This window comes from Antedon bifida, chromosome 1, assembly GCF_963402885.1.
Source record: "Antedon bifida chromosome 1, ecAntBifi1.1, whole genome shotgun sequence".
In the NCBI taxonomy this organism is placed as follows: Eukaryota; Metazoa; Echinodermata; class Crinoidea; order Comatulida; family Antedonidae; genus Antedon; species Antedon bifida.
This window is the reverse complement of record NC_136226.1, coordinates 21,666,672-21,689,668: the sequence shown is the minus strand read 5'-3', so window position 1 is coordinate 21,689,668 and position 22,997 is coordinate 21,666,672. Positions and strand designations below refer to the sequence as shown.

Genomic DNA, 22,997 nt, shown 5'->3' with positions numbered 1-22,997 from the left:
TTTTTTAACTACACCGTAAATAAAAAAAAACCCACTCTTATCGTTTTTGGCTTTAAAAACTGGTTGGCTAGGCCTAGCAGCCTTATGCCTCAAAACGCTAGGTCTATGTTTCTTTAATAAACATTATTTCAAACTTCTGGCGAAACAAAATTATACAGTAGCTAGTCGTGAGCCTAGATGCTATGAAAAGTGTTTTTAAATTTGGTCTTTTTGCATCATTTGTGTACATTTTTTGATTTTTTGCCAGTATCACATGTTGGTCTGAAAAAGAAAAATAAAAACTTTTCCTACCGAACTACACATTGTTGGGATTTACCGAAAACATTTTTTTTTTTTGGCCTAATAGTTATACTACTAGAATCAACTTACTGTAAATCTTCTAATTGTAACCTTGGGTTATTATTCTTTGATTGTTTTTTAGGGTGGGTTACTATTAGAAGGGTGGTTACTATTAGAGTAGTGGGTTACTATTAATAATCTTAAATTAGGCACCTGAAAATAGTAACCCACCCCCATCTGTTCCGGTCAGCAACTCATAGCAAAATAATAAAACAGTACGAATAAACAAATTTGGTTGAACTCTAACTTTATTTTATAAACTCAAAAACACTAAATCCGCCACCACTCCTGAGATCATCAACAGCATTATCTCATTATTTTCAAAATACGGCTGCATCATCAGTATTAGAGTAGTGGGTTATTATTATAGATTGACTTATAAGGTGGGTTACTATTAGAAGGGGGGTTACTATTAGAGTGTGGGTTACTATTAGAAGATTTACATTACAGTATTTTTCACATTTTTAACCGTTTAAAGATAGAACAAATGTTTACAAATTATAGAATACAGTATCTATTAAAATTTAGTTTGTGATCTTAAATTAAAAATGTAGGGAAAGTGTCTTTCTCATTCAAATATACAGATCCACAATGTTTAGCTGCAATTTTTAGTTGTTTTATGTCAATAAACTTTAATGTTACCTTTGATTCTTGTAAATGTCTAGTTCGATTTGTAAGAGGGCTGTAACCTGATTTTCAACAACTCCATCTACCTGCTCTTCCAATATAGCATCTTTAACAGTTCTACAAAATTGATTCAAAAACATACAGTAGTATTAAAGGCTCAATTAAAGTAATTATTTGATGAACGATATATTTTGGATTAACTGAAAAATTTTACAATTTTGCAGTACTAGTTTTTAATAGTAATGTTTATTGTGTCTGGATGGACTGACAATGTCCTGCATGAAATTGCAAGGGAAAGTTTTTTTTTCTGGGCTACAAATCGGAAGCCCAGAGCTGGCCCTTTATTGTCTCCTATGAAAATTACCAGGGCACAATTTACACTGGCTCTTAAACGCTGCAGACAGGCTGAGGAAATGTCTCAGGCTGATGGTAACCCCCTTGAAAATAAAAATGTTAAGGACTTTTGGTCTAGCGTCAAAAAGTCTAATACAGTAGAACCTCCATTTTACGTACGGTACGGGACCGAAAGGCGTACGTAAAACAAGGGATTCGTAAAATCAAGGTTGACCTTAAATTGACCCCAAATACGTAGATCGTAGCTAAAAAGGCTGCCGTGTTTGCCTACAGCATGCAGGTGGTCACTAGCTTAGCTAGGCCCTTCCTATGCCTAGACTAATCTAGGCCAGGCTAGCAGGCCTAGCAAGATGTGAGGCCTAGAAATGTACAGTATATACAGGCTGTGCGACTTAGTTTAAATAAAGTGTTATAAATAAAATATCAATGTTCTTGTATTTTCTATCAATAAAAACAGTCGCTGCTGTAGGGGAATGCACATGATGAGTTCCTCACACAGCCATGGCTTTGTGCTTTGTTGTTGTTAAATTGCGCCCTCAATGTAAGAAAATGATGACGTCATCGGTCATTTAAGCGTACGTAAAATCAAGGGAACGTAAAATCAGGGTACTTAAAACGAAGGTTCTACTGTAATAAAAAAAGCCTGTATCACTCATGACATCGAGGATGCACATGGAGAGCAGGAGGTGTGTGGGCTCAGCACTATGAGGAGTTATTGAACTGTGTTTAACAATCATTCAATAATAAATAATAATATACTTATTTTAAAAAGTTTGCTTCTTTTTCTTCCCTTGACTCCTGGTCTAGGGCATTTATTTTCACAGAATAAGTACATAGATATATTATTAAAGACCCCTTCCCTGCAATTTTGGACGTTTTTTGGAAAATAATACATATATATCACTTTAAAAACATTAAACCATGTCATTCCTTGTCTTAAATGTACGTTTTATGGTAAATTATGATAAAAAGTGAGAAACAATGTAGCTCGCGGCGATCGACCTCTCGTGGACGGTCTTATGCCTAGCCTAGCTAGGCTTAGTTTTGTAGGCCTAGCTGGTAAACATCGGTAACGTACGAACATCGTACGCTAGCTATATACCTAGAAGCCTGACGTTGTATAGTTGCTGCATTAATTGTCTTTCTATTTTTGCCAGACTCCGTTGATACAAATTGGGGAAAACCCGGTATTTTCGCTGAAAAGTTAGGAGTCTTCCATTTGTTTTGGCCTCACGATCGATCGAAAAGTGGGCGAATTACAGGTGAAAAACAAAAATATCAATCCGCGCGCAATGCATTTTGGGATTTATAGCGGGCCGCTATAATTATTAGAATTGACTTATTTTTCACATTTTTAACCGTTTAAAGACGAAAAAAGTTATCGCAATAGGACCATATAGTATTATTTTTACATTAAATATAGTTTGTGATCTTAAATTAGATCTAAAAAACATAGGGAAGGGGGCTTTAATTACAAAAATTAGATACAAAATTACTTTTTTTTTCTTCTTAAATGCACAAAAAATAAATTTAGACATATTTTCAATTAAAGTAATATTTCTGGAAGCCATTAAATTAATAAACTAACTTTCAGAAGGGAAATTATAAAACAAAACTGGTAAAACTCCTGATAACTCATTATAGAATGGACAAATTAACAGAAAGTGATACTGTATTCATCTTCTATCTTTTGTGACATAGTTTATATATTCTGTTTTCCCTTAAAACCTCAATTCCTAGACTAAAGTTTAAATTAACGATTTCGATTTATTGTCTTTTTTGCCTTCTTACGCCCGTATTCTTAAACTTGAAAAAGTTGTAGTTCGAGCTATTACTTCAAATTCGATTAAAAAATGAAGTAGTCGAAGTTTGCAGTTCGACTTAATGAAGTTGAGCTTTGGCCAATGACAAGAGAGTGACGAAATTTTGCGCATTGATATCACTTTCCATTTTCTTACAACACTTTTTACACATCAGGACTATACATGAAAAATAATTTTAATCGTTAATTATTAGAACAAGATCAGTATTAATTTAACAGTGAAGTACCTTTGATTAACAAACAAACAAACAAAATCTTCGAAATATATTTATGAACCATGGCGGTACGGTAACTTTCATATTTTCTAGGCCTCCAACAAAGTATGATCGCGACGAACCACGCAATTCATAGCGTGACAAGAAAGCGCTAGGCCCCCTAAACATTCCATCGCGTGGTGAATTTCCGCATCTCCCATTGTCGCTATGGCGTGACGTAGTTCAAGTCGGACTTGCGTAAAGAAAATAATGTAATTTGTATACGGTTGTAAATAAAGATGATTTTCATTATTATAACATATACCAATGTATATATAATTAAGCTATATAAAAATAGATATTTCATTCTTCAATATCTGGCCAATATAACAACTCAATGACTGTTACATTTTTCATAAACATCGTTTAAAAACCATTTCGACCATTTAGCCTGCCCCCTCCAGGACTAAAAAAAATCGATCAAAATCCGTCTCGATTTAGTCGAGGTTGGCCTGAATTAGTCGGCGATTTAGTTGAAGTTCGGTTTATGAATTAAAATGAAGTCATTTTTAAAGTTTTAGCTCGAACTACGACTAAAGCCCGGTTTAAGAATACGAGCGTTAAGCCAATAAACGTCATAAAAACTATGTTAATGTCAGTAATATGATAATTTTTCCGAAAACCCACTTATTTATACATTCTGTTAATGTTATTAATGATATTCAAATATATTTTACACATAATTTTGATCTTGGGGCTGTTACCATGGTTACGGGATCGTAACAATTTGTTACCTAGCATTTTTGGTATCCTAGCACCATACTGTAATAAAGAAGTGAAATCTCACTTTGGGCATTAAAATTCTACGGAAATACACGAGGACACTGACTATAAAATGCATACATTATATACGTTTTTAATGGCGGCCATCTTGGAATCCAATATGGCTGCCATATGCTATTATTATAAATTGTACCATTGGACTGGTTTATCATAATATTGTAAGATTTATCACACAAATTACGTTCGTACGTGGTTTAAAATGGGGGCCATTTTGAAATCCAAGATGGTGGCCAAAATAGGGTCGGGAAAAATTGGCCCCTAGTTGCAATGAATTCTACTAGTCCTAAGGATTCCAAAACTGCCAAGAACTCAACTTGAGCATTAAAATCTCAAGGAATTGATATTTGAAACATTAGGTTCCCCACTATAATACTAGTTATTTATTACAGAAATGCCTCTATAGTTATCTGTATTTACTATAAGACTAGATGCCCATCTACTTGAGAAATTACCTGAAATAAAAATGTTATTTTTGAACAAATTTTAAGTTAAAATATGCCATGAACTTTATTTAAGAGATATAAAGTTTGCAGTACACCACAAATGTAGTTTGGAAAATTACTGTTGAGTTTCTCAATGTTTCAATCAATATGCTTCAATTGTCCTCAGGAGAAGAATGATCAACTTAAATTTGGTTACAAATATGTTTCGGTGAAGACTCTTATTCTCAACATCATCGGCTAAAGTTTAGACATACGATAGTGACAAAAATTTTACTTAGGTCTAATAAAACAAGCAAAAATAGCAGGAGGCCTAGAGATAGCTTGCACATTGCCTACAACAACTTCTACCACAAGCAACCGAGTCTAAATAAGGTATTTTTAATAGGTTTAGGAAAAATGCAAAATACATTTTTATGACTGTAACTTTCTGCAATTGTTTTATTGTCATTTGGACCTAGGTCAAATAACAAATGCTCAAAAAGTGCAATTCAGTGACCCCAAAAAGTCAACCCGTACATATACAGGCCTCTTGTCCTGGAACAGTAAATTACCCTGTATGGGATATACGGGCCACGTCTTCAAAGAGTTAACAATTTTGCCTACATTAAAGAAGCTTGTCCAGGTAATTGTATGTGTTAGTTAAAAATAACCTCTAATTAACAGAAACACCATGAAAAAAACCCCCATTCATTACAGACAATATAGTACCTTGTTTGGATTTCCTCTTGGCCATTTTTTACACTATCCCTTTTACATTTAATCCACAGTTCAACAGTAGACTTCAGTACCAGCTCTGTGGTTGACATCAATGCTATGGACTTCTCTAAGCTTGCGATGGCATCACTAAGAAAGCCTGCTTTTCTCTGGCAGTCCGCAAGTAATTCTAACTTTGTGAAAAGTCGAATCTATAAAACAAAGGACATAATAAGTTGTACCTAAACTGTGTAAAAATTAAGCAATTTGATATATAATGGTAACATTTTGAACTATTGCATTTTCATTAGAGGACTATCTTTTAAAAACAAGCACGATTGTGGGATACTCGGGGTACAGCAAAAGAACGTCACATACACATCAAATACGGCTATACGGTACCATCTTCGAGACGTGATATGGCTGCATCCGGTTTGAAATTTAAAAATTCGGCTCTGTAGCTTTGAGGACATGTCCCTGTAGTATATTCATGCCAAATTCCCAGCTCAATACTACAACGAATAAGGGAGGAGTAGTACTTTATAAATCGCACTTTTTGCTCAATAGTGTCCGGATGGAAGAAGAAGAGGAAAAGATGAGAGAGTCCTAGACTCAGGTACCCCGAGTAATAAAACGAGATATACTCTATATCATATTACGTATACAGTATATTTCACCATAAAGTTTAAGAAAAATGGTCTCGCCAGGGCTCGAAGCGGGGACCTTTTGCGTGTTAAGCAGACTTGATAACCACTACACTACGAAACCTCTTACACTAAAAATGTGGGTTACACAAAGTTTTTTAATCCATTTAAATTACAAATAAATTATTATGGTAATAAGCACAAAGCAAGATAAACATGTGTAAAAGTGATAAATACCGATTACACAAAATAGATATTTTAAAAAATAATAAAAATAAGATATAATGTATATCATATTGCGTATACAGTACTTTTCACCATAAAGTTTAAAAAAAAAAAAGGTTTCGTCCGGGCTCGAACCGGGGACCTTCTGCCTGTCGAGCAGACGTGATAACCACCACGCCAAGAAGCCGCATATAACTACATAACGCTGTGGCATGTGTCACACATTGTGGCTTCTTAATTCAACAAATTAATTAACAAAAAAGCACGAATGTGCGATACTCGGGGTGCAGCAAAAGAAGCTGTAATGACGTCATATGACGGGATGTGACGTCACATACACATCAATAACCTCTACCAAATACGACTATACGGTACCATCTTTGAGACGTGATATGGCTGCATCCGGTTTGAAATTTAAAAATATGGCTCTATAGCTTTGAGGACATGTCCCTGTAGTATATTTATGCCAAATCCCAGCTCAATATTACAACGAATAAGGGAGGAGTAGTACTTTAAAAATCGCACTTTTTACTCAATAGTGTCCAGATGGAGGAAGAAGAGGAGGAGAAAATTAGTAAGTCCTAGACTCGGGTACCCCGAGTAAAAACCCACTGACCCACATCATTTCAGGTACCCTTTCCTTCTCCCAGAGTTAAAACCGAACGTTCGAAAAGATTTATCACAACTATATAATTTTGGTCTTTTCAATTCTTGGTAGTTTATTCCTGTACCCGAGTGACCCTTTCTGATAAGAGTCTTTATTTTCCCGTATTTGTAAATAATAATTATTAATATGTATTTTTATATTAATTATGTTTTGTGAAGAGATATCTAATGTAACAATAAGTTTGATTGCCTAATTAAGGAGATGCTATGGATCATAGAGTTAAAACCTACACTCTATAAACAATCGGATTCCATCAAAGCTAAATTATTTATCTAACTCAGTAGGAGGAGCTAATTACTTAATTAGCCCTCAGTAGCATTTCCTGTCACCAACTTTGTTGCTTAGTGCACATAATTATTATTGTTTTGTATTCACTCGATCTTGAAAATGGTTCTATGATGGTACCGAAACGTCGATCTCTCTTTTTGTCAATACATTTTATATTGAAAAGATATATTTTTTTTACCTATATTTTTATATGATGATGATGATTACTGCCCGTCTGCTGAAATTTATATATATTCATAATTATTTTTGATAAACTTCAATTTTAAATGTTTTATTTAAGATTGCAATCAGCTTTCCTATCGTATTTATTTGTTAATGGTGTTGCACACCAAGGATAACCCACTAAGTCCTTAGACTTGTTTTGGTGGTGAATTGAGACAATTCCAAGTGACTGCACTATAGATTGCTCTTACATATATACACAGTGTCTATTTTGAGTTGAAAGTGAAAGAATTACATTAAATGTCTTTAATAAATATTTGAACTAGAATTTAATTCGTCATTTTATCAATTTTTATCAATTATATGTGATCATTTCATGAGTTTACTGACAATGACATTTAATTTTTAAAAACGATGCACGTATGTTAAAAATTGATGTATGCCATCCTATGACCTGATGCATATATGCATAGTGCTGCTGAGTTGTGCCTATTACAGTATGGGGCATATGTATAGTATCATGTATATCTATATACAGTGTAGCATAGGTGATATATTTTCTAATTTTTTTGGTATGATAACGTTATCAAAATAAACTTGAAGATGACAATTTCGGAATATAATGAATTAAGCAAAAAAGTATAACTATAAGATTTGGAAGAATATTTGGTATGTATTATATGTATGTATTGGTATGTATGTATAGTAGGTATCCCAATGAAGCGGATTTTCGTTACCGCGATTTGAACACGTTCGTGAAATTTATAAAAGGGATGTTTCTTTGAAGTTAAAAATATAGAGTATCATGGTGCTGACGTCACAACGGTAGGCGGTGCTGCGTGGTTGCTAGCGCAACCAAAAATGCGTTCAGCCTGTCTGAGTGACTCTCCAAAGTCACCAATGGTTTGGAATAGGCTTATTGAAGTAGTCATTTTAAAACTTAATAATTTTCAATAAAACAAACTAAAATTTCAAAAGATCACTAAATATTTGTTTTTAATAATCTATTTATTCTTCAACTACAGTTTAAGTTTTAAAAAATCAAGCTAAGATACATAATTTGATAGAAATACAGATCTTTACAGTTTATCAAGTAGCGTTGAACGCATTTTTTGGTTGGCTAGCAACCATGCAGCGTACTCTATCATTGTGACGTCACACCGTGATACTCTATACTATTCTATGTACCCATGTGAATAAAAATGATACCTCTGGATAGATCTTGTTTAAGGGTTCAATTATATATTTTTAATCTATGTTTATTAAATATTTAAACGCGATTTAAAATGAAGTACAAAAGCCGCAGACCCGAAATTCGAAGTAACTTCGGAAAACACCTATACATTTTCAAAACACAATCACACGGTCCATAATAGGTGGTGGAGTAATTTTTGTTGCATGTTATCAGGCTTTAAATACTCTTTATTTTGATATATAAATCGGTTATTATGTATTTTTCCAAAAAAAATTGAATTTTTGAGTCTTTCTCATTAATTATCAAAATCAGGCTAATTTAGTATTGAATTAAAGCTAATTTATATTTCTATTTGATAAACCAACCAATGAAAAAAATAATCCCTACCGAAAATAAAAGTGTTTAACATTTTCCTTTATTTCTCCACTTATTACTAAATTACCGTCGCCCAGGCAATGTGCATGTATTAGCACGTTAATTAATGATTCGATACCGTCGCAGTGGACTGTTCTATTTTCGGAACTAGTCTTCTCCGCACACGAGGCATGTCGAAAAATGTCGCTTCTCATGGAATATTTGCTGCAAAACGTCAATTTTACCGATTTATTAAATTATTTAATAAGTGGAGTATTTATCAAGCTACTATATAAAGTATGTACGTTAGGAAGAAATGTACCAAAGAAATTTAAGCAGCTTTAACTTTGCTATGCAGCGGCCCTAACCCATTCTATGTAGGTGGCCGGAATGCGCTTTGGTCAGGGTTGCTGTTGTATGTACTGTATACGCTGTTTCTTGGCCTAAACTTTATTCCATATTTCAATTTAAAGTGCAACTTACGGTTAGAATAATCAAAAGGAAATTAAACATGTTAACATTATACTATTGAGGTACTTACTTAGATATATTTCTTAGGCAGAATTTAGCGTATATTTTATTCAATATTTTATGTTGTATTCCAGAAATACCTACAGTACCTGTAAATTATAATCTTTACTAAAATACATATTACATTTTATGCAATGCAAAAAAAAGAAGTCAATTCACATACTGGTTCAAAAGTTACGAATCATTTAAAGACGGGGACTTTTTGGACATTCTTGAAACATGAGAAAAAATGCGCGCAAAAAAGCCCTCAGACCAATTTTTTAAAATAGTCTACAACTCTGTGGTATCTATGGGTTTGGCAAAAATAAGGACTTTAAAGTTATTAATATAAAAGTTATAATCCTTCAAAAATGGTTCCAAATGTAATTGGGAAAAGTGATATTTTCAAGCAAAAATCATTGTTTTTTGGCAACTTTAACGGACCATAACTTTTGAATGGATAATCTGATTCCAATCATGTAAATTGCAAAAGTTTGGGTTCAGTAAGTTCCTTTTGATAAACTGAAAGAAAAAGTACCTTCACTAGGTAGGGAACCTAGTACAGTAGAAGCGCCATGCTAGCTCTTTGAAATTTGTATAACTTTGACGAAAGAAATTAAAAAGTAGTTTTTAATTTTAAAAATAATATTTGAATTCATATCTACATTTCAGAAGCTTTCATAATAACTTATAAGCGTCAAGGTCACCTTTAATTACGTATCCCAACTTTTTAGAATGTAGTGTATATTGTATTGATATAATTATTTGATTCTTAGGGATAATTTGAAATATGAAAACAATTAATAATTAACTAGAATTCACTAGGTGAAATTACTGGACCCACATCATTTTGAAATTTTTTGGGCATGATGAGGTTATCAAAAACAAAGTGAAATTTGGGATGTAGAAGCCCAGTGCGCGCTCTTTGAAAATTGTATAACTTTGACGAAAGAGATGAAAAAACTACTTTTTTAACTGGCCATACTGTATAACATAACGTCACAACATACGATAGGCTTAATTTTTATATGAATTCATATCTACTGTACATTTCATCAGCTTTCATAATAAATTATAATCATCAAGGTCAGCTATAATAGAGCTGAGATATTCAAAATGAAAATTATGGTAATTCATGAGAAAGATAATTGATTGAACAAGCACATACTGAAATTTCAGAAAAAAAAATCGGGCTTAAATAACCGAGATGCGCTCAGTTGAATGTGATAACCTACAAAAAAGATAAAAAATCTTTTTATGTCAAAAGTTTAAATTAATTTATATCTACAACTCAATGGCTTCCAGAATCGTGCATTCTGAAGAATTGTTTTCATTTTTAAAATGCCTTTTAACTTTTTTTACCATTTTCAGCACTTTTGTGCAATTAATGTGTGCACTTCGTCATTTTTAACCTGCTCATATAGCATTATTTAAGTCGGAATGGACTCAAAATTGGTGAATGTGATGTGAATGTAAAGGATAGCGAGTAGAATGTGATTTGGTCAAAAAATATATTTTTTACGATTTCTAAGTATTGCGCGCGCAAAAACAGTAATTGTGCAGTAATTTTTTTAAACATGCAAATGACCTAATTTATGCTCTAAATTGATGAAAACGTAACTGTTCATGGTGTACGTGTGTGTTTTTATTTGCTAATATTTTTACCCTTGACCTGAAGTTTATGTATATGAATTTGATATGAGATGAGTTATGAAGATATGATTGATAATGTGATTTCACAAAATGATGTATAAATGACTTCAAGGATGAATAATCATGCTGAAAAGCTTATTAGGATTAAAGTCTGTTTTCCTGTCGACGTTAGTCAACGCTATCATCGTTAAACGTTGAAAGTCCTGTCGTCTTTCTCAACGTTATCGTAACATGAAAAATGAATAGAGGACTCCCCTGCCTCTCACAGTGTAGGAGACGTGGGCCTAGGCATACTACTATCTCTATAATGATGGTTCTTCGTTCTCAGTAGGCCTATCCGAAGACTTAGATCTACCTAATATCCCCACGCCTAATTTCCGGAACATCATTTTATAGTCACTTTGGCAAGTCTAGAACTAGCTTTGACCGCGCCGCGATGCAACAAAAATAAATGTAGTCAGCAGAATTTTCCATCAATTATGTGACGTCATGTGCTGTATCGCCAAGATGATTGGTCAGTTCTTACATTTTAGTGTTGCGATATCGCTAGAGTTGAACTGGATTCAACTCTGGCGAGTGTCAATGATTGCAACTTGTAGCTTTGATTACCGTCGATTATTACACCTTTTCCTGTAAATCGCAGACGATTTGTATTGTCGTCGTTAGTTAAAAAATACCTTCTCCTGTAAATCGTTAAAATTTCAATGTTTACATAGGAAATTATTGTTAACGATAGCGTCAAATAACATCGACATGAAAACAGGCTTTAGTTAAATTATTTGAAAGATATTGTGAAATTTTGGTGATAATTGACATTCAACTTTTTCAGATATTTGTTACACAAAAATTGAACAGAAAGAAACAAAGAATAACAATAATAAAGATTTCATACAATAACAATATGTGATCATTTTATTCTAAGTGATCACCTAATAATGGACGACAAGACTTTGAGAAGAAACAAAAAAGTTATCAGTTGAGGGTCGTGCACAAAATTGTACAGATGAGTTAAAATGTGCATACCTCTTGTAAATTATCATTGTTCATACACTGTCCTTTGATACACCATTTACGAAGCTGATTACATGCAAGGCTAAGTGGCAAGATAGCATCTTTATACCACTCCTGGCGGTAAATCAATAGACCTAAATTGAATGCATTGCAACCTGTAGGAGAAAATAGACAAATTCCAGTAGAGTTTAAATGAACTGATGTATGTTATTGTCAGTAATACAAGTACAGTAACAGTTTTTATAACGAGAAACTACAGTATATTACAATAGCATAAGGAACATTTGCGCGATGTTTAAGTTGTTGTAACTACAGTACAAATTTCCTTCTTGAGTGAGTTATCACTACTCAGTACTATTTAATAAATATTATCCTTTGTTTCAAAGATAATGTTTTGTTAAACTCACCAAGCCAACGATGTTCATTTGTTTGTACACTTCCACCTCTTCCTGAAGAGACTTGTTCGATTAGGGAGACATGTTTTTGTAGTACCATAACTACTTTACCAATAATACTCTTTGGCTCCAAACAGTTGTGTTCTATCATTCTCTTCTCATCTAACTGAAATATAAGAATATTGGCCAAAAGATGTAGGACACTCAACTGTCGCTTGACATTCATCTGCTGCTTAGTATGTCTTAGTTTACCAACTTCTTTATTTGATGTCATTTTAGAAATAATTACTTGTTGAAATTCTAATATTTTCACATTTGAAATCAGAAAGTCAACAAAAACATCTGAAAAATCATCATTGTACAGATTTTTGTCTTTTGCATCATTGTAGATAGTGGTTATTGTGTACTTTCTGATCATCTCTAATGCTTCTACAAGACTTTCAGCCAAGTGATCATTCAACATGTTTTTCTCAAACAGTTTTGAGATAACATTGAGAAAGTTCTTCATTACAACAATAATTCCAGCTACATTTTGTATAATCAGCTTTTGTTGTTTCCCTTCCTGTTTTTTATTCACAGTATGGAATTGGAACATAATCAAACATTGAAGAAGCTCCAAAATTGAGTGAAAAACATCAACATTGTAATTCACACCAATTTTTGCTTCATTGAACTCTTTCTTAATAAATTCAAGGATATATTTAGCTTGTGATGTATCATGGAGAAAACTACAGAATTTAACAGTTTGGATTCCAAGACGAATTACAGAACTCAATTGTTTTTCCAAAAGAGTGTCCTGTTTTGAAAAATGTTTATTTGCTATAAGTGTAATTGATTCATTAAAGAATTTAACCAGAATCTTCCATTTCTCTGTTTGATCCAATTTATAAGAACCCTTTTCAAATTCAGTTCCACTCCTAAGTATCAAGTCAACAACATTACTCAGTGGCATATTGGATAACAGAAGAAATGACAAAGCTTGTTGCCGAAACTGCAAAACCAAATGGAGTTTAGATGAGTTCTGTTTTGCTTCGGAAATTTCTAATTCAACACAAGCCTTCCATAATAGGTTGTATGATTGCTTAGCAACAGTATCATAATCATTTTCAACTGTGTCTTCTTGAAAGTGTTCCAAGTGACATTCTTGCATCTGCTTCAATAGATTTTCTGAAAATGCCAAACCATCTAGAAATAACCCCTTTTTCAGAATCTGTGACACATTATGAAAAAGGAGTTTCTCCAAGGCTAATGGCGATGTTTTCATCATGTTTTTGGCAATAAGTATAGAACTATAGGCTGTGTTGCAAATCACAATGAGGCTTGCTAGCATTGGATTGTTTGGTTTGCAGTCAGTCCAGCATTGCACACATACATGTAGCAGCTTCATAGCAAACAACCCATATTTGTTTGCCTTTTCTCTACATCTTTTCTGATTGTGAAGAGGAGCAAGATATGCCTGAAACAAATAAATAAGAATAACAACCATGAGGTAGAACATTGTAACAAAGTAACATTCAATTCTCTTGTAAATTAATCTATATTTTATTATCTAGAGTTTGTACATTTTTACCTCCGCCAAGGAGGTTATGTTTTCACCCCTGTATGTTTGTGTGTGTGTGTCTGTGAACAGCCTGGAGGCCACAGTTTTTATCCGATTCTCACCAAACTTAGCCACAATGATCAATGACTCATCATATAATTGTGGTTAAATTTTGAAGGGTCAGGGTCAAAGATCAAGGTCCACAAAAAAACAAAAAAATTATAATAAAAAAAAAAAAAACTTCAGTGGGACTTGAACCAGCGATCTCAACTGTGAGAGGCTGGATACATAACCATTACACCAAACTCTCATCCACAACTTAGTAGTGTGCAGCCTATTAGACCTACTGTAATAAAAAACAAAATAAAAATATATATATATTTTCCGGGGACATTTTATGTAGGAGAATTTTACAGTAGGCGGAGGTTTGTACTCTCGGAGTACCCTCTAGTTTATACATATATTAATTCTGTACACATTTTTTTACTTGGATTCAAGTTAGTGGCCAAAATGCCCCAATTTTTTCTAACTTCGGATGTTTGTTCGTTAAAAAAATGTTTACTACTGCACACAAATGACCACAATCGTACTGGGAATGTCTACATTATCCGCCATCTTGGATGGATCAAAGTTAGCGACCAAAATGTCCCACTTTTAATGGGGTATCAAGGTTTTAAATTACATTTGGCACTTGTTAGTAAAGTACAATAATTTCGGTAAATAAGAGGAGCAAAATCTAAAATAGCAAAGCTTGTGAGTAGAGAGGCAGCCAATAAACTGAAACAGAAAAAACAAGACACACATGAACCGGAAACAAGAATAAACCCTTATAATTTTAAAGTATACAGTAACTTAATAACTTAACTAATAAAGAAATTCTCTGAACTTTGATAATGCACTTTTGATTGTCATGTCAAGAAATCATTGAAAGATTCAACGAATGAAAATATTCTCCCTACTGTACTATCCATTCAATGAATGAATGCATACTGTAAATATACAGAAGTAAAAGATTGTGCTATTGTGGGATGCATAAGTAGGGTTGTTTATTAAGGTTACAAACTCCCTACAAATAGGAACGTACATTATCTCATTGAAAGATGTTTATTGAGGTTAAAAAGACAAAAAATGTAATCTACTAAGCCAACAACGTAGCCTACGTTCTATCTACGAAGCTATGTCGTAGGAAAAGTTGCAGTATTTTTTTTCTGTACTGTATCTATAGCTTCCAGAAAACGTTTTAATCATGACTATCAGTATCACTTTTTATTCTAAGGAGCTATAACTGATTGAAATTTACTGTAAAGATTAAAATATGTGACCTAGGTTATTCAATTTTATTATTTTTCAATAATGCTTATAACAACTTACTATTTCCCAATAATAATGATGAATGCACATATGAACTTCTTGATAGTTTTAATTCTAAACACTGCGAAAACACTTCCTCTTTTAGTGTTTTTCATTTAAATGCAAGAAGCTTAGATAAGCATTTTGACGAAATCAATGATTTTGTAAACATTATGAATCACAAATTTACGGCATTATGTTTTTCAGAGACTTTTTTTAATAATAGTAAAACAATTTTTTCTTTTTACAGTATGGCCGGTTACAATCTATTACAGAAATCAAGAACTGATAGGCCTGGTGGTGGTGTCGCTATATATCTAGATCAGAGACATCAATATATATTGCGTAATGATCTTTCTTCTATTATTTCCAACAATTCTGAATCCATCTTTATTGAAATTAAAGCCCAACCAAAAAATGGGTTCTAGGACACCTACCCCCTAGACAGTTACCCCCCGGATGTTTACCACCCGGACAACTACCCCCGGACAACTACCCCCTTAGGATAACAACCCCCGGACAACTACCCCCGGACAACTACCCCCGGACAACTACCCCCTTAGGATAACTATTCCCCGGTCTACTACCTATTATACACTGTTGCAGAGTCAATTTATTCCTAGGGGGTAATTGTCCGGGGGGTAGTTGTCCAGGGGGTAGTTGTCCTAAGTGGGTTGTTGTCCGGGGGGTAGTTGTCCTAAAGGGGTAGTTGTCCTAAGGGGGTAGTTGTCCAGGTGGTGGTTGTCCGGGGGGTAGTTTTCCGGGGGGTAAATGTCCAGGGGGTGAATATCCGGATACGAAAAAATGTAATCCTTGCTGTAATATACCGAAACCCTGAATTACCTGTAAACTCTTTCAATAACAATATTTCAACAATTCTCGAAATTATACACAATGAAAACAAAACTGCATACCTTACTGGAGATTTCAATTCAATATTAACTTACTAAACTGCAATTCATAGTCAAACATCCGAATTTATCAGGTACTTTGTTTAACTTTAAGTTTTATCCTTTAGTTACTAAACCTACTCGCGTTACCAACAACATAACTGATAAAATTTCCCCTGGAATTTTCTATTCTGATATATCTGATCATTTTCCCATCTTCTTTTTAAATAACTCGTCTGGCAATACAATGCAAACCAACCAAGAGTCTAAATATGTATTCATATCTAAAATAAACAACAAAACGATTTCTAACTTTAAAAATGATTTAACAAATATAAATTGGGCAGATTTATATAGTGACAGCGATCCTAATTCTTCTTTCAATTTATTAACTCCTTATTTAGGTCAACATATGACAAACATTTTTAAAAAAGGCGATGTAGAAGGAACATACACGTCAGGAAAAAAAACCATGGATTTCAAATTCTTTAATTAAGTCTGACAAATTGAAATACATTACAGAAACAAATTAACTAAATTGCTCAACAAGTATGCCAAAAAAAAGTAATTACACCAACAAATTTGATAACTACAAATTTAATATTCAAAAAACATGGAAAACTATCAACAACATTTTAGGTAAAAATTCAACTAAACCAATGCCATCCTATTTTGTTTATAATGAAAAAAACATAACTGATCCTTTATCTATTGCTTCACATTTTAACGATTATTTTACAAATATTGGTCCTAAACTTGCAAGTAGTATTGGAAACCCATAGAACAGTAACCTTGACTACTCATCATTTCTAAATCAACCATTAAAAAACTAAATTTTTCTTACACCTGTTACGCTGTATGAGGTTTCCGATCTTATTTCAAATCTAGATATCAAAAAAAGTCCTGGCATTGATGGCTATTCAAATAAGGTTATTAAATCTGTTTCGTCTTTAATTTCTACTCCATTATCCCATATTTTCAATATTTCTTTAACCAGTGGCACCTTTCCCGATATCCTAAAAATTGCAAAAGTTATTCCAATTTACAAAAAAGAAGACAAACACCAGTTTGCAAACTATAGGCCTATCTCGCTACTTCCGTATTTATCTAAGATTTTTGAACGAATAATAGACTTTTTACTTTTTTTGACAAACACAACGTCCTTTTATAGCAGACAATATGGCTTTAGAAGACAACATTCCACCGAACATGCTTTAATCGACCTTTATGATAAAATAACCAATGCTCTAAGCAAAAATGAGTTAGCTATTGGACTTTTTTTGGATCTATCGAAGGCCTTTGACACTATAAATCATAATATTCTTATCTATAAGCTCCAACATTATGGTGTCAGAGGTCTTCCTCTTAAATTAATTAAAAGCTACCTATCAAATCGTTATCAACTTACCTCTTTTAATTCTGTAGATTCTCCCTTGTTACCAATATCATGTGGAGTACCACAGGGATCTATATTAGGATCACTTTTGTTCTTAATTTACATTAATGATATCGCAAATTGCTCTAAATTATTGGATTTTATTTTATTCGCTGACCACACCAATATATTTTATTCTCACAAAAACAACAATGTATTATTTCAAACTATAAATTTTGAACTCGTTAAAGTATCTGATTGGTTTAAGTTAAATAAATTATCTTTAAATACTTCTAAAACGAATTATATTTTGTCTTCAAACGCAAAATGATTCCAAACTTTCATGCGTCACTGAAACCAAATTCTTAGGCATTACCATAGATTCTAACTTAAACTGGAAACCTCATATTAATCGTGTATCTAATATAATTTCTCGAAATTTAGGAATGATGAACAAACTAAAATATTATTTACCACCGCGAATTCTTTTAATACTGTATAGCACTTTAATTTTACCATATCTTTCTTATGGTAATATCGCATGGGGAGTCTATATCAATAAATTTGAAACATTATGTCCTTGGCCAAGTACCGAAACGTCAAAATATGACTACCTATTTAGACTCCGGAAACGCGCATTGCGAATCTGCGCAGGCGTTTCTTTTCAATCTCATACCAAAAGTTTTTTTCATAATTTTCAAATTCTTAATATTTATGATTTGAATAAACTCCAAATAGCTGCCTTTATGTACAGATTACACAAGCAAACACTGCCTTCACATCTAAACAATTTATTAATTTCTACTTCTTCTGTTCACAATTATTCAACTAGATTTTCTGCTAACAATTTTTATTCAATATCACCCTGCAATTCCCATCTTAGACTACATTCCATTTTTTATGCTGGCCCCAAATTATGGCAAATTATTTCCAATTTTTAGATAAAACATCAGCAAATACCTTTAAGCGTGCATTTAAACTGTCTCTGATCTCGATATATGGCGAGTAAATACCACTCTACTTATTTATTATATATCATACAATATATATGAAACATGGAATAATTTCTTTTTTTGTATACTGCCTTACTTATTTATTTACTTATTTATTCAATGCTTTTATGTTTATTGTAATTATTATTATTGTCTAAGGTTGCTTATTAGCTTAAAGGTCTATGCTTCGCACAGATCTTAAAAAATGCATCCTCCATGTACTAGGTTGTAGTATTTGTGTAGTATGTGGAAAAATAAATTGAACTGAAATACCAATATGAAACAGCGTATCTAGCGGCACTACATACAAAATACCAGACCAAAATAAAACCGAGAATACTACTAGGCCTATATACTACTTTTTTGTCTACTCTAGCTAGTCTTGTAAGATATTTTCCATACTTATAGCAACAAAAAATAAATTAAAAAACCATATTTGAATTTAAATCTATAGTATTGTAACGTATTAAGGGGCGACTTTATGATGGAGCGACTTTGTGTTGGGGCGTCTATGCCGGGGTGACTTTGTATTGGGGCGACTTGACTGGATCCCAGCCTAGCCAGAGGGCCTCCAAGGTAGGGAGGTCAAAAACCGCATGAGGGCGCTATATATTTTACGGAATAGAAATCGGTGACTGCAAAATCGTACCAATCAAACATTTTGCGGGTGGCTTTACTTAAATCGGATTGGTGTATATAAAAAAAGATGTGTCGTACGATGATCACCGGTAAATTCTGTATCGGAATATGTTACTTCCTATATCAAACTAGTTAAGGGTACATTAAATAACATGCAAGATATTTTTCATTTAAACCGTTGATATCGAAAATATCGACTTTAGTTATAATTTCTGCACATATTGTATTTATAAATATGTTGTTAAACAAATGAAATGTGCTTTAAACGTAAAATAAACGTTGTGTAGGTGCCCTAGATGTTTAAAAACATGTAGGTTCGAGGTGCTCGCCAGACACACACTAGGCCTAGACCTGTGCAGCGAAGCGGATTGTCAGACGATCGGGCCTAACTGTGTGGACGATCGGGCCCATTCTAAACATAAAGGAAAGACAAATGGGTCCACGAAAATGAATCGTCCGTGGGCATGATCATCTGTATACCGCTAGGGCCTAGGGCTTGGCTGGCCCTAGAGCTAGTACTAGTAGGCTAGGCCTAGCCTAGGTAGAGTCACATTAAAAAGCATTACCGGCCTAGGACTGCAGGGCTCCTACAAACATACAGTGGGTCATAGACATTATTATGATTATTGCCATTGTGAAGATACTATTGTTCTTACTTTTATTGCACAACTAAGATTTTCAAAGTCATCTCCATTTTTCATACACTGCAGTATCCGTTCACCTTCCATAATACAGTGTTAATAAATAAGCGAAACTGTACACAAACAAGTGACACAACAATGATGGTCAGCTAGCCAACTTCGGCTACATTTTATGTATTTTACCAATAGATCTTAAAGCCGAAGCCTTATCACCTCTCTGATTTTACCATGTACACCACAGCCGGCCGACCAAAAAACGAATCTTCCGCCGTCTCGCGGATGACGGTGGTGGGGTAATGATATGATATGCGAGCATGCAGGTGTGACGTGTATTGTAAAATTAATCTGATTGGATGTATTCCTTTTAAACAGCCTTATTATCAACCAATCAAACGTCATGAGACGTCCTATAGCTGTGGAATAGGTTGTGACCAATGGCCCTCTGGTCGAATTTGTCTGACGTGGTTTGTACGCCAGTGTCTGAAATCGAGGATTATAGCAGTTTCGATGTATTGCACCTTATATGGAACGCCGTTTACGCAACATTTCGATGATATGAATTTTATGACGCGATATATAAATGAAATGCATCGATATGAATTGAATGGCGCAATATATGAATGAAATGTTTTGAATTGAATGTTTTGAATGAAATGTTTTGAATAAAATGTTTTGAATGAAATGTTTTGAATGAAATGTTTTGAATGAAATGTTTTGAATGAAATGTTTTGAATGAAATGTTTTGAATGAAATGTTTTGAATGAAATGTTCGAATTGAATTAAAAAGTCAAACTATTGGCGGCGTATGTCATTCCCGCTCGCGATTTTTTTAATGGCAGCGTGGAAAGGAGATAGGTACCCAGGCTTAAGAGGTTGTCGTGAGCGGAAATGACATACGTCGCCAATAGTTTGACTTTCCAATTCAATTCAAACATTTCATTCAAAATATTTCATTCCAATGATGATAAGACATTTTTGTTTAAAATCGAGTGAAATCCCGATAGCTGAGTTTTATATTTTTATTGAGTAAGCTGACAGGAATAACTGTGTAGGCTATCTGTGTCCCGTTATGACCGGGATGTCTGCCCATGTTGCAAGCCGTAAATGTATTCTTTCTTGGGCCCACTCTGTCACGGCAGTTAGTTTCAAAAGATGTTTAAATAAAATAATATATTAATAATTATTAGGATGGTATTTATTTGAATAAACGCCTCTCCAATAAAACATCCATTTGAATAGTTATCTCCCTCCCCCCCGCCGCCCCCCCCCCTAACCCAACTATATAATAAACGTCCATCCACATTTATAATAACACAATTATACTATTTGTAGTAGAATTCGCACTGTTATCAACAATTTACCAAGCATTTGTTATTCTTTTTTACCACTTTTCATATCTATTAGATAGAGGATTTAATTTGATTATAAATGTTACCATATTATTAAAACTAAAAAAATTAACATATATCCCTCGAATAAGCACCTCCCTCAAATGAACTCCGCCTCCCTAAAGGGCCCTACCAAACAATAAACACTATACTTTAAAATGTTATTAATCATCTAAAATACTGTGAAACAGAGTAGTTTAGTTTTACGAATGTCAAGCATTTTAAATAATGGTAACCGACAGAAAGCGTACAATTTTTAGAACATTTTTATCATTCCGAGAACCATCGTCTACACTTCCTACGAGCTCACCTCTAGTTCTTTAAATTACAGTTATAACAATAATAGTTAAGTAACTCACAGAGGTTAGGTGTAATAAATCTTTTATTTAAGAGTGGAAAAGAGAGAGAGACCAATTATATTGTTAAATGTAGATTACAAAATAATGGCACATGCTCTACCAAACAGACTAAAAACTAAAAAAAGATCCAAAAGGATATATTAATGGGAGATTTGGAGGAGAAAATATTAAACTGGTTGAAAATGTGTTGTCTTGTACGAAAGAAAAGCAAATACCAGGAGCCATGATTTTTTTTTACTTTGCTAAGGCTTTCGACTCAATAGATAGAAAATTAATGTTAAATGTTCTAAAAAAGTCTTTTGTACATTAGATAAATGTAATTTACACAGGCACTAGATGTATGGTTAAAAATAACGGATGGGTTTCAAAAAGTTTTAATATAGAATGTGGAGTACATCAAGGTTACCCATTGTCAGCACTATTATTTACTGTTGTAGTTTAGGTAATGGCAATAAATATAAGGAATAATCCATTGTGTAAGGAAATTGAATTACCTGAGAATAAAGATATTGATAATATTGTGAAAATAGCTCAGCTCGCTTAAAATATTTTTTCACTGAAATCAATGCATTTTATAATATTTCGAGGTTAAAGCTCAATTCAGAATAACCTAGCAACCCTCTTGGTATCACTTGGACGAAAGAGCCAGTGATTTCTTGGAATTTATGTTGGCTATTAATGCTATTTATGATATGTATGTAGCTATACCTTATTGAGTTACTGCTATTTACTTGTAGCTATATATGATATGTATGTAGCAGCTATACCTTATTGAGTTACTGCTATTTACTTGTAGCATATACTATGTATGCAGTACCATGTATTTGAAGGTGATAGCTATGCAGCTTACCCTATTGAGTTACTGCTCTTTAGTTGTAGCTATAATGGTATGCATGTAGCTATACCTTATTGAGTTACTGCTATTTACTTGTAGCTATATATGATATGTATGTAGCTATACCTTATTGAATTACTGCTATTTACTTGTAGCTATATATGATATGTATGTAGCTATACCTTATTGAATTACTGCTATTTACTTGTAGCTATATATGATATGCATGTAGCTATACCTTATTGAGTTCCTTATTGAGTTACTGATATTTACTTGTAGCTATATATGATATGTATGTACCTTATTGAGTTACTGCTATTTACCTGTAGCTATATATAATATAGCTATACCTTATTGAGTTACTGCTATTTACTTGTATCTATACATGATATGTATGTAGCTATACCTTATACAATACATTATCTTAAGAAAACACCAGAGGTTAATAATCTTTATTTAATTTAACAATGTAGCTTTATTTAAATCCGTTATTTTTAATTGATCGAATTCATTTCAGTACAATATTAAATACTTTCTTTAAAGTGAAAAATACTCAATAATGTTTGTAA

The 22,997-nt window shown here is 33.2% G+C and overlaps 2 protein-coding genes across 2 annotated transcripts in view; one reads left to right on the top strand and one right to left on the bottom strand.

The window, feature by feature from the left end:
• The window catches only part of LOC144845429 (separin-like), a 53,673-nt gene extending 33,711 nt beyond the window's left edge, over positions 1–19,962 (bottom strand). Inside the window, exons 1-5 of the mRNA XM_078702757.1 lie at positions 19,862–19,962; positions 12,432–13,875; positions 12,037–12,179; positions 5,331–5,527; positions 982–1,083 (exon numbers count right to left, since the gene is read on the bottom strand). Coding sequence (XP_078558883.1) covers positions 982–1,083; positions 5,331–5,527; positions 12,037–12,179; positions 12,432–13,875; positions 19,862–19,933 — 1,958 coding nt within the window. The 5' untranslated portion in view covers positions 19,934–19,962. The remainder of the gene's footprint in view (positions 1–981; positions 1,084–5,330; positions 5,528–12,036; positions 12,180–12,431; positions 13,876–19,861) is intronic.
• Positions 1–22,997, top strand: part of LOC144845837 (uncharacterized) — a 339,583-nt gene that overhangs the window by 266,636 nt on the left and 49,950 nt on the right. The gene's annotated exons all lie outside the window — the stretch shown is intronic.